This window comes from Trichomycterus rosablanca, chromosome 7 (assembly GCF_030014385.1).
Source record: "Trichomycterus rosablanca isolate fTriRos1 chromosome 7, fTriRos1.hap1, whole genome shotgun sequence".
NCBI lineage: Eukaryota > Metazoa > Chordata > Actinopteri > Siluriformes > Trichomycteridae > Trichomycterus > Trichomycterus rosablanca.
In genome coordinates this window covers 20,284,002-20,299,812 of record NC_085994.1, presented here as the reverse complement: position 1 = coordinate 20,299,812, position 15,811 = coordinate 20,284,002, and the positions used below count along the sequence as shown (strand labels likewise).

The 15,811-nt window shown below is 39.8% G+C and overlaps 1 protein-coding gene across 3 annotated transcripts in view; it reads right to left on the bottom strand.

Annotated features, from left to right (window-relative positions):
- The window catches only part of rapgef1a (Rap guanine nucleotide exchange factor (GEF) 1a), a 45,749-nt gene that overhangs the window by 1,279 nt on the left and 28,659 nt on the right, over positions 1-15,811 (bottom strand). Inside the window, exons 11-24 of one of the 3 annotated variants that reach the window (XM_062999100.1) lie at positions 14,363-14,527; positions 12,490-12,582; positions 10,869-10,945; positions 8,716-8,821; positions 6,520-6,595; positions 5,033-5,114; positions 4,415-4,507; positions 3,195-3,380; positions 2,918-3,002; positions 2,335-2,429; positions 1,279-1,357; positions 1,088-1,189; positions 904-1,001; positions 682-810 (exon numbers count right to left, since the gene is read on the bottom strand). In XM_062999100.1, the coding sequence (XP_062855170.1) occupies positions 682-810; positions 904-1,001; positions 1,088-1,189; positions 1,279-1,357; positions 2,335-2,429; positions 2,918-3,002; positions 3,195-3,380; positions 4,415-4,507; positions 5,033-5,114; positions 6,520-6,595; positions 8,716-8,821; positions 10,869-10,945; positions 12,490-12,582; positions 14,363-14,527 (1,466 nt within the window). The remainder of the gene's footprint in view (positions 1-681; positions 811-903; positions 1,002-1,087; positions 1,190-1,278; positions 1,358-2,334; positions 2,430-2,917; positions 3,003-3,194; positions 3,381-4,414; positions 4,508-5,032; positions 5,115-6,519; positions 6,596-8,715; positions 8,822-10,868; positions 10,946-12,489; positions 12,583-14,362; positions 14,528-15,811) is intronic. The other 2 variants (XM_062999101.1, XM_062999102.1) reach the window with 2 other exon arrangements.

Below are 15,811 nucleotides of genomic sequence, written 5' to 3'. Positions count from 1 at the left end.
GTCATTCTTGAAAGTATTTAGGGCATTCAGTCAGTATATGTTTGATTAAGAGAGGTAGTTGGCAAATGTCGCAGAGTGGGGTAGCTTCCCCCCTTACAAGATACGAGTGTGTTAAATGTGTGTGACATCTGGTGTAGACCACCTGATCAATACGTTTCTCTGGTTGTATTCTTACTTTGTTGAAAATGATAAAACATATCTCAAGTTTATTTTTGCATTGTGTGTTCCATTTTGTTTGCCACATATTTTTCAAAATTGTTACATTATTTGGCCAAATGTATGTGGACACCCCTATGAGGCGACAATTCAGGAAAGGCTCTTCCCTGGTCCCTGTGCATACAGCAAAAATGACAAGAATGGTGTAGAAAAACTCCAGTGGTCTGCAAGGAGCCTCAGACTCATTGGAAAACCTTTGGGGTGACAAGCTGGGCCTTCTTATGAAACATCAGTACCTGTCCCCAGAAATGCTCTTTTAACTATGAGGGCACTAATTCCCCACAGACCTACTCCAAAATCTAGCAAAAAAAGCCTTTCCACAAAAGAGGAGGCTGTTATAGCGTGAAGGCTTAATGCCAATGGTTTTGGATTGCAACGTCCAACAATCTCATATTCACAATCTGTTTCCCTCCAGCAGTTTTGACAATGTAATGCTTATCGCTTCACTCCAGCGAGAACACTCACACTTGCTGAAAGCGCCGCATGGTGTCCAGGATGTTGAACTGCTGCCAGCGTTTTGAAAAGTTCACCTTGCCCTTAATAAAGTCGGGATTTCCAAGGTGCACGAAAGTCAAGTCCTGAAGGATGAGACCCCTGCAGGTTTGCAATAAATAAAAAAATTGATCAAAAAAAGACAGGAGAAGATTAAACACACGGCTAAATAAAGACAAGGCTTGTTGCACCTACAGGTATGGTATACAGGGAGGCTCAACGTCTGCCAAAGCTACTCGGTATGCCCGGAATGAAGAGGAGCTATCGATTAAAGTGCAGTATTCTTCCAGGCCCTAGGAGACATGCACACAAACATTGAGCAACACAGCAGCTTGCTTTCTAAATGAAAAGAGAAATATAGATCAGCATTACAACTGACCTCTGAGGTTTGCTTCTGCCACTCCAATCTCCGAATTGGCGCAGAGTCAAGAGCCGACAGTATAGCCAAGTAGGAGTTAAAGTTATTGAGTTTTCTTAAGTGCTGTGGCAAAAAGAAAAGATGAGTTAATTCACATTAGCCTTCAGTATGTAAAATAATAGTAGATATTTGAAACTACACCATCATTATACCTTCATGATTTTAATAAACTTAAGGAGCAGTTTTTCTCTGTCTTGAGCTTTTTCTTGCTGGATTATTATGGACCGTACCCTTAAAAAAACAAAAGAGAGAGGTTAGAGTGGGTTATTAATACAAAAAATACCATTACCTAGCAGGCATTTTTTAAATAACAATACCAAACCTAATAGAAAACAAACAAAATCAAAAGGCCCAAGAATTGCACAACTAAAAACTTATTTTACAAAAATTAGATCAGACCGTGAACGATTGACATAACCGCATTGGGAGTTTTAACTATTTGCATCACTCTCTCTCACAGGTGTAACGATCATTAATTAAAGATATAAAAGATCATTACAACCTAATTTTATATTTATTAATTTAATAACACAGTCAATTTTGACCTTTATAAATAAGAATCTTATTATGGCACTCAGGTGGCGCAGCAGTAAAGTGAGCTGACCCAATACAGCTGAGATCTAAGGTTCAGGTCTCAGCAGTGCCGTCAGCTGGGCAAGCGTCTGCACAGACACGACTGACTATGTCTGAGGAGGAGGAATAGCTGAACAGTCTAACCACTGGAGGTGCACTTGTCAGTGCGCTTTCAGTGCCAGTCCCAAACCGAATCTATGAAGGTTATGTCAAGAAGGACATACGGCATAAAACTGTACTAGGTATGTGGACTGAATGATCCGCTGTGGCGACCCCTAATACAGAAGCAGCCAAAAAAAAAAAAAAAAAAAAAAAAAAATTTTCAATAATTATACATTGAAATAAATATCGTTTTTTTTTTTATTCATTTATAAGAAAGGACAAAATACATTTGAACTTTTTTGTTGTTAAACAGACTAAGTGAATAGAAGGTGTTTCTAAGTGACAAAGAAAGCAATCCTGTCCAGTCTGACACTGTTAGTAAAAATAACTAAATAAATGTGTATCGATATAATTGTGGTTTGATTTTAGTCATTAGCATTCAGATCTACATTCTCCTCCAACTAAAAAGCTTATAAACACACACAGCATTCCTGTGCACACCAAGTCTTTCCCGACATTAAAAAGGATCATACCAGTAAGACATGTTGTTGAAGTGCTCTGTGAACTGGGTGAGATTAGGACTCTTCTCTTCATTCTGTTCCTTTGCCCACAGCAGAACCTCTGGAATCTACAAATCAAAAATTTTAATGTGCCACTTAAATGACTCTCATTATAAAACAATCTTCATTATCTTAAAACAACTATCTGATCCGAATCTGAACTGATGAATAGCACTCAGTCAAGTGTTTAGAGAATCTAAGGTGTGCTGTAAATTTTTTAGGAAGATTGTCTTTATCTAAACCTTATGGTCACCCCCTAAAAACATAAATAGCCACTCCTATTCTGTAACAGCTGCACAGTTAAGGATATACTGAATGTTGGGATAATAACAGGATGAGTGTTTAACATAGTTCTATTGCATGGATGTTCCTAGCTTTGTTTATTAGACCCGAATGGAAGGGTCCCCTATGTAAAAGGAGCTCTGTTTGTTTGTTCCAATTTTAATGCCATGTTTAACACATTTTTGTCATTTTATGACATGATCAGTATTATGTTTGAGTCTGCTTATTGTATCTGATCTTTATATTAAGAGTTATGTAACAGAAAGACAGCTACCTCAATTTTGTAGAACAGTTCTGCATCCAGGAGAGTGAGCTGGTCTGCGATTTCATGACTTCGAAAGTCATGAAGTGTACCAGGTCTGTTGGAAGAGAACAACACCAGAAGTTTTAGAGACAAGCCAGTCTGTTGCTAAACCAGCAGAAATCTGGTCAGCAGAAAACATAGCATTTCAAAGCCAATCACATCTTCAGAACCTAAATCAAAATGAGATGCCAGCTACTCCAATGCTATTTAGATGTCCAGATAGTTGAACATTCACACGTGGATTTACCTGGCGGCAACGCTGCGAGCAGCTAGCGTCTTCATCGAGTTAGTGTAGTTCAACTGCTTCTTTTGCGTCACTTTCTCCAGAATGTTTTTGCGCAGGACTCGAGCCAGACTGAGCTCTCCACTACACACTAGACTGACCACCAAGTCCATCAGCTGCTTCAGAATGTCTTCAGTCAGCTCCACCAAACTGGGAAATAAAGACAGAGAGACAGCAAAAGCATCTTAGAAATACTGAGCGTTTCTTAGGCACAATTGGCAAACTGAATGCCTAGAGGCCCTAGAACTGCACAACTGAATTTGCCTAGTGGCTACAAAACAATTTTCAGTTAAGTGTGTAAGATGTACAAGACTCAACAGTTAAATATAGGGTAGGAAAATTAGGAAATGCCATTTTTAATGCAAATGAAAAACATGACATTTTCCATGATTTGTCAATGAGTTTTTGTTTGTATAAAGTTGGCTGCTATAGTTTTTTTCCCGATTGTTTACCAGATTTACTTATTTGTGCATGAAGTTTGGCATATAGGCATGCTTCTAGTCCTGTACTAATTGTGAAATCTCAGTGGATAATAAATTGCTTTACAAAATGCAGTTAATAGCATGTCTTTTGCTTTAAGCCAAACTTTATGCCAACCTTGATTTTTTGTTTCCAAATATAATATAGTGCAGCTGGTAAAGTGGGGCCACACAGCACCAGAAACCACTGATCATGATGGTTTAATGATTGCCTCTGGTCACGGTCTGTAAGGAGTTTGCCATATTTTCTTTGTCCACATGGGCTTTCCTGGGTAAAACCAGGTTTCCTCCCATCTCCCAAAAACATGGGACTGTATTTTTTTGCTGGTGCATGAAAATGTAGGATTATAGAACCTGACAATTTGTTATGCTCAAGCCAATCACAGTTAGCCTCCACAATTCTGATTAAGGCTTTCTGTAATGAACGAGACAGGTTTACTTGCACTTCAAGAGTCTGTTGCTAAAGTGACAAAAAGTCTTATCAATACCTACACTTTAAAAGAACACTACCAAGTGCCCCTGACCAAGACAAAGCTGTGGTAAAACATGAAAATAAAATAAAAATGTTTTTCCCATTTTTAACATAAATTTCAATGGTGCTCATGTTTTACTCTGGGGGGAAAAAAGTAAACATGCATGTGCACTCTTGTAAAGCTACTTGAAGAAGGTTGTACTGCAAGCATTGTACTCAGCTAAGAAACTTACCAAAGCTCGTCCACTACACGTACAAGCACGAAGAACGTGTTTTTGCTGACTCGCTTCTTGACAGTGTCTGAACTGTGAGAAAATCTGGTAAATGTGCCAAATGGTTAAGAAAAAAAAAAGGTTTCTGACATTTTATACTCATAGAAGCACATTTCATACATCCTCATGCATTATTGGTGAAGAAAATGCTAAATATATTTAACAGACGGTACTTGAGCAGCATAGCAGTATGTTACGCTAGCCCACCGGGTTAGAATCTCAGACACCAAGCATCTACACAGACAGATTTGTGGGTGGGGGTGACATGCTGTGACCCTGACCAGGATACAGCGGTTGACATAAATAAGACAAATTAATTATGTATACATTCTGACATCTCACCCACAGGCAGAAAACTATTTCCCATGGTGATAAGTGGTGAGTAAGTGATTATACACATAGCAGCCACTTTGATCCAAAGTAATGGTTTGGAATAACAAGCGTGCTATTTCATATTATTTTTAGAGTAAAAAAAAAATCTATTTTGTGTCACCACCAGGAGTCCAGGCTCTTGTGTAAATCATCTAGTATGTAAATGTATTGTTTTGTTTTTTTACACTCTGTTGTCTGAAAGGATATCTATAGCGGAGCTTCTTAATGAGGTCCTCAGGGGTTAGAAAGGTCCTGTATGTTGTCAGAAAAGCTTCACAATACACCAAATCTGCCAGAAAGAAAACATCCCAGATTAGCATAAAGACATGGCCACACTACACACCACTTTCTCCTAATTCAATTCTAATTTAGGATCAAACAAATCTACAAAAGGTATACAATCTTCAGGATAAAAGATAAACAATATTTAGGATCAAAGCTAAAAATATTTAGGATCAAAGATAAAAAAAATAAAGAATAATAATAATAATAATAAAAAAAAAAAACTCTTAGGGTCGAAGATAAATAAAAAAATCTTTAGAATCAAAGATAGAAAAATCTTTAGGACCAAAGATAAAAAAAACAATATTTAGAATAAAAGATAGAAAAAATATCTAGGACCAAATATAAAAAAAACAATTTTATGATTAAAGATTTAAAAAAAAAATGTTTAAAAAACAAAAAAAAAACTTTAGGATCAAACTAAAAAATCTTTAGAATCAAAGATAAAAAAAAACAAAAAAACTTTTGCAGTCAAAGATAAAAAAAAATCTTTTGTATCAAAGATAAAGAAATCCTTGAGATCAAAGATAAAAATTCTTTATGATTGAATGTTTCTCTGATGCTGTTGAGTAGCCAGAACCATCCTCAGACCCATACACAATCAGAAACACCTGCTAAAGTATGCAGGCATAGCAATCAGCCAGATATGTGACAGCAGTGCAGTACATGAGATCATACAGACTCAAGTGATGTTCATATTAAACCTCTGAACGGAGACAGAAATTGGATTCCACAACTGTGACCCTGGCATGGATGGTTGTTGTCAGATTGGCTGGTTTGAGCATATCAGTTAATTTGTAGACTGTAAAAACACTGGCTCTTTTGGTGAATCTGAGTTTCTGCTGCAACATGAAGATGGTAGTGTCAACCCAAGTGGACCCAAGCTGACAAGTGTCAACAGTTCAGGTTAGTGATAAAGGTGCTGGTACAATGGTGTGGGGTAACGTTTCCTTGGCAGACATTTGGGCCCCCAGTATAAAATAAGTAGCACTGGGATTCAGAGTTTGAATCCCCAGTGGTGCTATCAACCAGCCAGGCAGCTATATACTGACATGATTGGCTACTTCTGAAAATTACTGTATATGGTTTAAGCCTAGAAATAACTGGTGATGTCCTTTACATGCAGCAACTGTTGCTGACGTCACATCTGCATCTTTGGAAAAATGAGCTTTACAGTGGGTAATTATCGTTAATGTCCATCATGTTGATATTTTTTATAGTAGTAGAGTTTGAGTATTCCAGTTGTTATTGAAATGCTTGGTAATCAAGAGCAAGTCATCCTGAGCCTGCAACATTTTTTAAGTAAAGTATTTTAAAAGCAACTGAAGGAAACCTACTACCACATGCATTGCACACATTTAAACATTTAAAAAATACATTAAATACATTAAAATATCCCGACACTCTCGTACCTTTTCGATCCGTTTCTGTTGCATGAACTAATAAAATGTCTTCCGATCCGGCTCGGACATCTGGACCATCATCAACCTGCGTCAAGAGACAGAAGGAAACAGAACACTGCTGATGAGTTTTGATAAGCAAATACACCTAAACATTGCTTTTTGTATTGATTGGTTCATCACAGGACACCTGACACCTCTGCTGTACGGCAAATACACAGCCCTACTGTCAGACAGACTGTTATTGATCAGCAGAAATCTGTCTATATGTACAGACCCATTCCAAAAAATTAGAATATCATGGAAAAGTTGATTTAATTCCATAATTCCATTCCAAGAGTTCAACTTTCATAGATTATAGATTCAGGGCCAACAATTTAAACGATTTCAAGTATTTATTTGTTTATTTTTACATAATTTGGGCTTCCAGCTCATAAAACCCACGAAAACAGGATTTCAAAAAATTAGAATACTGTGGAGAAATCAGCCCAAATTTTGCAGGGCATGAATGTTTTAAACTGAGTGTGACACACTAATCACCTACTAAACTCAAAGCACCTGCACAGGTTTCCCCAGGTGTCATTAAACTGCTTCAGTTTGGTTCAATTGTCTCAGTTCGGTTCAATATTGGGAAGACTGCAGACCTAACAACTGGCCAGAAGACCATCATTGATACCCTCCATAGGATGGGTAAGCCACAAAAGTTCATAGCTAAGGAGGCTGGCTGTTCACAGAGTGCTGTGTCCAAGCATATCAATGGAAAGTCTAGTGGAAGGACAAAATGTGGCAGGAGAAGATGCACCAGCAAAAGAGATGACCGTGGGCTTCAGCGGATTATCAAAAAGAGAAGATTCAAGAATCTGGCAGAGTTCCAGAAAGAGTGGAATGAGGCAGGAGTCACAGCTTCAAAAACCACCACATTCAGACGCATCCGGGAGATGGGCTACAACTGTCGGGTTCCTCGGGTCAAGCCACTTCTGAACCTGAGCCAACGTAGGAAGCGTCTCAACTGGGCCAAGGAGAAGAAGGGCTGGACAATTGGCCAGTGGTCCAAGGTCCTCTTTTCCGATGAAAGTAAAGTGTGCCTTTCATTCGGGAATCAAGGTCCAAGGGTTTGGAGGAAGACGGGTGAGGAACAGAACCCAAACTGCTTGAGGTCCAGTGTGAAATATCCACAGTCAGTCATGATCTGGGGTGCAATGTCTGGTGCAGGTGTTGGTAAACTCTGCTTTCTTAAATCCAAGGTCACTGCAACAGTCTACCAGAATGTTTTAGAGGACTTCATGATTCCTTCTACTGAGGATCTGTATGGAGATGCAGATTTCATCTTCCAGCAGGACCTGGCCCCTGCCCATGCCGCCAGAAGCACCAAAGCCTGGTTTGATGCCCATGCCATCACAGTGCTTGACTGGCCAGCCAACTCGTCGGACCTAAACCCCATTGAGAATCTATGGGGTATTCTCAAGAGGAAAATGAGGGCCACCAGACCCAACAACAAAGAAGAGCTGACAGCAAGCATCAAGGAAATCTGGGCTTCCATAACTCCCAGACAATGCCACAGGCTGATTGCCTCAATGCCACGTCACATCGAGGCAGTGATTAAAGCAAAGGGATTCCCAACCAAGTATTGAAGATTGACATATCGTTTTGAAAGTACCATATTTTGATTGATTTGATGTGATCCTAATTTCTTTTTTTTCTGCAAAAACTGAGAAGTAGTTTGGGCTGATTTCTCCACAGTATTCAAATTTTTTGAAATCCTGTTTTCGTGGGTTTTATGAGCTGGAAGCCCAAATTATGTAAAAATAAACAAATAAATACTTGAAATCGTTTAAATTGTGGGCCCTGAATCTATAATCTATGAAAGTTTAACTCTTGGAATGGAATTATGGAAATTAATCAACTTTTCCATGATATTCTAATTTTTTGGAATGGGTCTGTACTCTGGGGAAGAAAGTGTAGCCTGTTTGACCTTGAAGTCCAAGCATCTGCATTTCACGGATGGCTTGTACGATGCACAAGAGCAACCTGAGTGACAGCAAACATGTTGCCACTGAGTCAGAACGCTACCTTGTGTTTCCAGCTAGTTGTTACGTAGCAGATATTTAATCATGCATTAAGACCTCAGGACATAAACATGCTGCTCTCCAACTCTGACGTGCTAAAATAAGTGATGAATTTAAGGGTGCGGCGCTGACAGTGTGTTACCTCTCGTTTTAGTGTAATGCGTGACATGATCTCACTGTGGTCCAGCAGAGACAGCTCATCCAGCTCCTCAGAGCTCAGGTCTGAGTCTGTACACCTCTGCTTCCAGCTGAAAGAGAAACAATCAGTGTTTTTTTTACCTAACAGCAAGTGCAACGAAAATCCTATAAACCATGTCAGTTAACCTTTCTGTTAATGTGCATTTGGTTCAGAACAAGCCTAGTCTGTGAGGGCAAATCAGTGAGTATTGTAATACAGTGTTGTGAAAAAGTATTTGGCCCCTTGCCAATTTTTCTCTATTTGTGCTAATTTGTCACATTTAAATGTCTCAGATCCTCCAACTAATGTTCATATAAAGACAACAAGACTAAACACAAATGCAGCGTTAAAAATAATCATTCCATTTATCCAAAATTCATTCATTACCGAGGCAAAAAAGTAATTGCTCCCCAAAGCTAACTTAGTAGTTGTGCAAGCCTTGGCAATAACAACTGCAATCAAAGCTATGGAGGAATTCTTTGCAGAATTGTTTTAATTTAGCTACATTGGAGTCTCTTTAAGGTCTTGCCACATCATCTCTATAATATTCAAGTCAGTCCACTTCGAAATCATGATTTTGTTTCTTTTGAGGCATTCAGAGGTTGACTTGCTGGAAATCTCAGGCCATGTAGGTCAAGGCCAGAAACCTCTGTTAAATGAGTGTGACTTTGGTGCTCTTAGATGGCAATAAATGAGAAACCTTCATGCTACTGTTTTATATACACAGGGGCTTGGGAAAGCAGTTATTACTTAACACACTTAAGTCTGCCACTGCCTCAAGAAATGCAACGTTTAATTCTATTACACAAAGAGCAATCCAAACATCAATTATTTGCAGAAACGGAGCAAAGTTCTCTGAGCCCAAGCTCATCTTACATAGACCAAAAGACAGTTTAAATGTGTACTGTGCTCAGATGAGTCCACGTTTCGGTCCACATATCGAAAACGAAAGACACCATACAGACTGTCAGATAAAGGTGCAAAAGCACCAGTCGTGGTATGACAATGCAGCAATGCCTAGTATATGAATGACTTGCATTTTTGTCAAGGTATTATTGAGGGCGGTGGGGTATATAGGGATTTTAGAGAGACATATGCTGCCATAATTTCCCGAGAGGTCTATGGTTATTTTTGCTAAATAATGCCAGGCCTCATTCTGTACAGGCTAAATCAGTGTGGCTTCAAAGACACAAAGTGCATGTGCTTGTCTGATCTGTCTCCTATTGAAAATATATGATGCATCATAAAGAGGAGAATCTAAAAACAGCAACCACAGACTGTTGAGCAGCTATAGTCTATCAAGCAGGAATGGGCAAAACCTCCACATGCAAAACGGCATCAAATAATATCCTCAGTTCCCAAACAATTAAAAACTGTAATTAATTGAAAGGGAGATGCAACACAACTCTGACCCAACTTTGTGTTGCAGGCATCAAATTCTAAATTTGTTTATATTTACAAAATACAATGAAAGCTGGTCAGTGAAAACACTGGAAATCATCTTTATAAATTAAGCCAAGATAAAGGTTCAGGAGAATGAACGAATCACATATTCTTGTTTTTATTGCACTATACAAAATGTCTCAACTGGACATTTCCAGAAACTGGGTTTGTGCACTACAGTGACTGTTGTGTTTGTGTATTTAAAACAAACAGTGTGATGGTTTTTGTAGTCAGCTGGGTGGGCTGCATTTTGCAATTGGTTGTGAATTTTAGTCTACACCACTATGTTAAGTATTTGTAGTCAGTTTACACAGTAACTAGGAAGCCATCTGAGATTCCACATGGATGGTTGGTTACATTCATGAGAGGACATTTAGTTACTGGTTACACAAGATTCATCAGTTCAAGTCTTTAATGTCAAACACAGTCATGGACAATTTTGTATCTCCAATTCACCTCACTTGTATGTTTTTGGACTGTGGGAGGAAACCAGAAATTGTAACTACACCTTGATGTACAGTATTATGCACTGCACAAGTAAGTACTCCACTGTAAGGTAGCCTCGTCAATACTGTTAAACTGCAACATCTCTGACTAAAGACTGGTGGTATACAACTTAGTACTATGGTATTTAACTTAATATTCAAATGCTCATGATTAGCCACAAGTCTTACCTCTCCATGTCGTTCTGCTCTTTGCTTTGGTCCAGTGTTGAGTCCTGGAGTGAATCTTCTGCTCCACAGCTGGGATCCTGAAATAACAGAAACTTGCTAAAACAACAAGCCCACAAACTTCAACCTAGTTAAAAAAAAAAAACACGACTGCCTAGTGAATCAAACGTCTAGCTGTGATATTTCCCTTATCAGTGTTAAGAATCAGGAGAAATGTCTGTAGGACAAAAGAAGCATCTTCATGTAGCATTGTTCAGAGTAAAAAAACCACTCAACTTCTAAGCAGATTTGAACTTTCACAGCCCTCAGATTGATGCCTACAGATTTCTGACTAACTCACTGTCAAAAGTGCACAATCAAGTCACCTGTCAGCTAGCAGTCTCTACACACTTCCTTTGACAGCACTGCTGGCAAACATGACAATCTACTGTACTGTGCAAGAGTATTTCAGAACACGAATAAGAAACTGTGAAACTTGAGTCAGTGAATGAGATTTAACTTTGAGCACAAAGGCACGCAACATGGCAAATCTGTGTGGTGCGAAGTGCAGCAGCACCGCATCACTTCATAGTAAGCAATGACAGTGCCAGCACAAAACAGTTTTGCCTTGTATTATGTGAATCTTATTTATGCAAACATATTGCTTGGGCTGCGTCCCAAACCACATAAAACCATACTTTACAGTTAAGACAGAACAGCATTTGTATAATTAACATTTAGAGATCATTAGGTAAAAAAGTTAGGTGTCTATAAACTTTTGGTAACTTGTCCTTTTCCTCTGTTACAACACAGGTACTCATTTTAGTTATAGTTAACCACAGAACCGGTGTCAATAGGTTCTGTTCCCCTTCTAAGAGTTAAACAACCCCAACCCCAACACCCCTAGCCATTAACTTGGTTCTTCTTATAAATGATTCTCTTTGGTCCCAGACACTAAGCTTGGACATAGGCTTACATTCTCACGCTCCTTCCTGTAATAAACTGGAAGCTTACTCTAAATGTCTGTGTTACTGAGTTTCTTCCTGTGCGCACTCAGATTTTGCAGGGCTTTTTCTGTCAGACTCATAGTAGCGAACGATACTGGAATAGAAGATCAGAGCACCAAGAGCTCTTGATGTTCTATCAAAGATACTGTTTAGTGTGAAGTACGCGTTTAGGTTGCAGCTCTTCATTCTTGTTCTCTTGGATTTTCCCCCTCTATCTCCCAGTAATTTCCGATTCCTTATCATGAATCTGCTGCTGCTTGCACAACATACTGTTTGATAAAGGAAAACTGAATCACCACAAAATCAGCGTCTTTAAAGAGACACCCTGTCCGACCTTCCCTTCCTCAAACACGACCAACTGTATTTGTGTGAACGCCTCACCGCTTGTTGTTCATTCCAAAATGTGCAGACATTGCTTAATTGCTAGAATTGCTTTTAACTAGGTCCAGCTCAATGTCAATGAAAACTGAGAAGCTGTTCAGAGCAACGAATATTTCACTGCATCTATCTCCCTGATACTCTTTGCCCAAGTTAGCCAAGCTGCAAGATACAAACAGACGCCCAAGAATGCAGAAAGATAGCCTTATAGCCTTAAGCAAGTCAGCACACAAGGTTAAAAATCAGCTCCTGCTACTTACACCGTTCGGGTGTGGTGGGTCTCCGTTGGCTTGACTGGATGAATACAGATTGACGTACTCACCATCGCCACCCTCATTACTAGAATTCTGGCTCTAAAGAGAAAAGAAGGAAAGGTGCAGAGCCATCAGAGAGAAAGCAAAAGCAGCATGCAGAGCTGGAGCCCACTCTGGTCTCCTCACTGTAAATCTGAAGTTCGGTTGGAGGTGAGTTACAGTTTGTGAACTCTATCTTATTCGCCCATACTTCGGTGGATTTGCGCGTGTGGTCTAGTCCGGTCACCCCCAGCAGACTTTAGTGGCCAATTATTGTCTGCTGCAGACACTGCCAATTGTGCCCTCTCGGGAGTGCCCAGCCGACCAGTAGCAGAGCTGAAATTTGAACATGAGTTCAGAATCCCAGCCCTAGTGCGACAGTGGAATATCCTTATAAAGAGCGTTCACAAACTTTTTTTTCAGGCCCCTGTGACAAGTAACGCATAAGCAAAGATGGAAAAATTAGAAAAGCCAGACAAAAGCATGCAAAGCCAGGAATCACTAGACATGACAAGCTTCCTTTTTAATCAACAAAAACACTTTGTACCATTTACCAGCTTCCTCAATTTACTCTGAAGGGGATGAAGAAAACAATAGATGGTAACACTGAATTCAAACAGTTAAAAATCAGCATTTGTCTATCAAAGATCTTCTCTAAACAGTCATTTGTGGTGTGATTATTCTTCAAATAGAAAATCTTCCACTTCTTTAAATGTTTAAATCGGTGCAGGGGTGATCAGGTGGCGCAAAGGTCTGTTGCCCTAGCCCACCATCGCTGAAATCCGAGTTCTAATCTCAGTGCTGCTATCGGCTGGCTGAGCATCTGCACAGACATGGTTGGCTGGAAAGGGTGGCCGGAGCCCTGTCCAGTGTATTCCTGTCTAGCGACTAGTGTGACCCAAAGGAACCGGATCTGCCCCAAAAAAAGTGGTTGAGACGTGTTTGAGGTGCTGCTGAGCTGTTTGTTTTGGTTATGTTTTGCTGCACTACATATATTTATGTTTTGCAAGGCACAAAGACCACAAAAACTCCTTACAGTGAAGATTTCTTATACAGAAAGTCTGGTGGATGGAGATTTATGGCAATGATCCAGCCTGATGTGTAGAAAATGTTGCTTTTTTTTTAACCTTGCTCTAAAATGCAGGCTACAAAAGCACCTAAAAAATGTATTGTCATGTACCGACAGTTAGCATGCTAGTATGAAATCAGTGCCTTGCTCTGACTGTACAAATGTTTAAAAATCCAAGAAGCTACTAAAAAAAGTTAATCACTTGCTGTTTACCCCAATTGAGCAAATCAATCATCAAAACAGAAAGAAAACATTTCTATTTAAATCAGTGCCATGATTACACCTTTGAACAATATCTTCTGAAGCGTGCTGAGACCAACCTCAGGGAACACAAGGAAAACAATTAGGCTCCTGTCTGGATGCACTCGGGACAGACTTTCTAACACATTCTAACAGGCCCTGTGCAGACTGGATTCTAATAAAGCCAGGTGACGTCAGTATTTCCCAGCCCTTACTTTGTCTGTGCATGTGGGTGTGTGGATGAGAAGTCATGATTAATGACCAGTAGAGTGACTGTACTTACCTTCATGTATGGAGTGATTGGCGTGAATGAGTGTGTACAAGTGCCGGCACGTCTGCAGCCTCTAAAAAAACTCTGACTTAATGGATGAGCCACTTTTTCCATTTCACTCAGTGCTATGGCATTTCCCAAATGCCAGCTTAGTATTTTGTTTTCCCTGCTCCTACACACCGGATCAAGCTCGTGATGACACTAAGGGTTGGTGTGAAAGGTGTAAGCATGACGCAGGCAGACAGGCAGGCAGGACTCACCGTGGAGGCAGGAAGAGAGGCCTGGCAGCCCAGAGAGAGACTTGAGGTGGACAGACTGAGAGCAACATCCATCTCAGCTGAACCAAGGCCTCCTGCACATGGCTGCAGTTGGCACGACAGAGAGGAAGAGGAGGATGAGGAGGGAGAAGCAGAGTGAGAGGAGGCCTAGGGTGGGAACACATTGAAGATAAGAAGAGATAGGAAAAAAAGAGAGAGTCGAGTTATAGAAGCAGAAGAGATTGTGCAAGGTAGAAATAGCATTTGCTGAACTTGTGTTACTGTGTGTGTGTTGGGGTGGGGTGTAAAGTAAACAAAGATGCCAAAGAAAGGGGTTACAGAATTGTAAGAAAATGTTAGGATGGCTATTTTAAGAGAAAACATGCATGTGGGCCCAAAAAGTCACATTATATTAATTTGTTGAACATCTCATCACTTTTTCTAATTGTAGCATTTCCCCCTTTTCTGATCTAGTTCTTTCCAGATTTGGATTATAGCTCTTTTGTCATGTGCACCACCCTCACTTTGACCAAAGAGAGCTGCAGACTGCAGAACACCTGCCACATTTGACATGGGTGCAGTCACCAGCTCCCTATTTTCACCTTCCAGCAATGCAGAAAAAAGCATTATGTACAGAGAGTCATGCTATGCCTTCTGTGAATCCACCACCACTTGACCAGCGGCACCTAGGAACACTGGCTACCTCACTCATCGAATCCATGGCCATTAATATGAAGTCTGTCATGTTCCAAGGTCTGTCTGTGGATATTGTATGGCTGTATGCTTGATGTCTATGCACAATTTTACAATGGCTGTGGCTCAAATAGCTAAATCCACTGGATAAACTGGGTGTCCACATATACCACAAGGCCAAACATATGTGAAATCCTGCCTGTGAGCTGCCATCAACTTGGCACCCATAATAGCCTGTACTCTTCTGATAATCTTTAACAAGATTTGAAAGTGTATGAGAGGTACTTTGTGCCTAATTAAAAGAGCCTTTATAAGGTCAGATTTTGACTTCGCTGAGAAGGCCTGGCTTACAATTAACGTTTTAATTAATCGCAAAAATGATTAATGTGGCTAAGGTCAGGGCTCTGTGCAGACTGCTGGAGTTCCTCCACACCAGACTAGTCAAACCATGTCTTTGAGAAGCTAACTATAAGCACTGGTTTAATATAATTAATTTTTCTACACTGGTTAGCAACAGTTGTAGTTGAAACAACTGAACTGAATACTCTTAATCCATATACTGTATATCTACACTACAGATGTACCATTATTACTGTGCCTGCTACTCTATTAAAGTATGTACAGCAAAGCTTTTAGAGATTTCAGTGCAAAACCAAAGTGATAAAATGAACCACATTTTTTTAATATTTTGCCTAGACTTGATTAAACACAGCCTTTTAGGGCTCAAGTGTGAGAAAAAACAAAAAACAGAAGCAAACA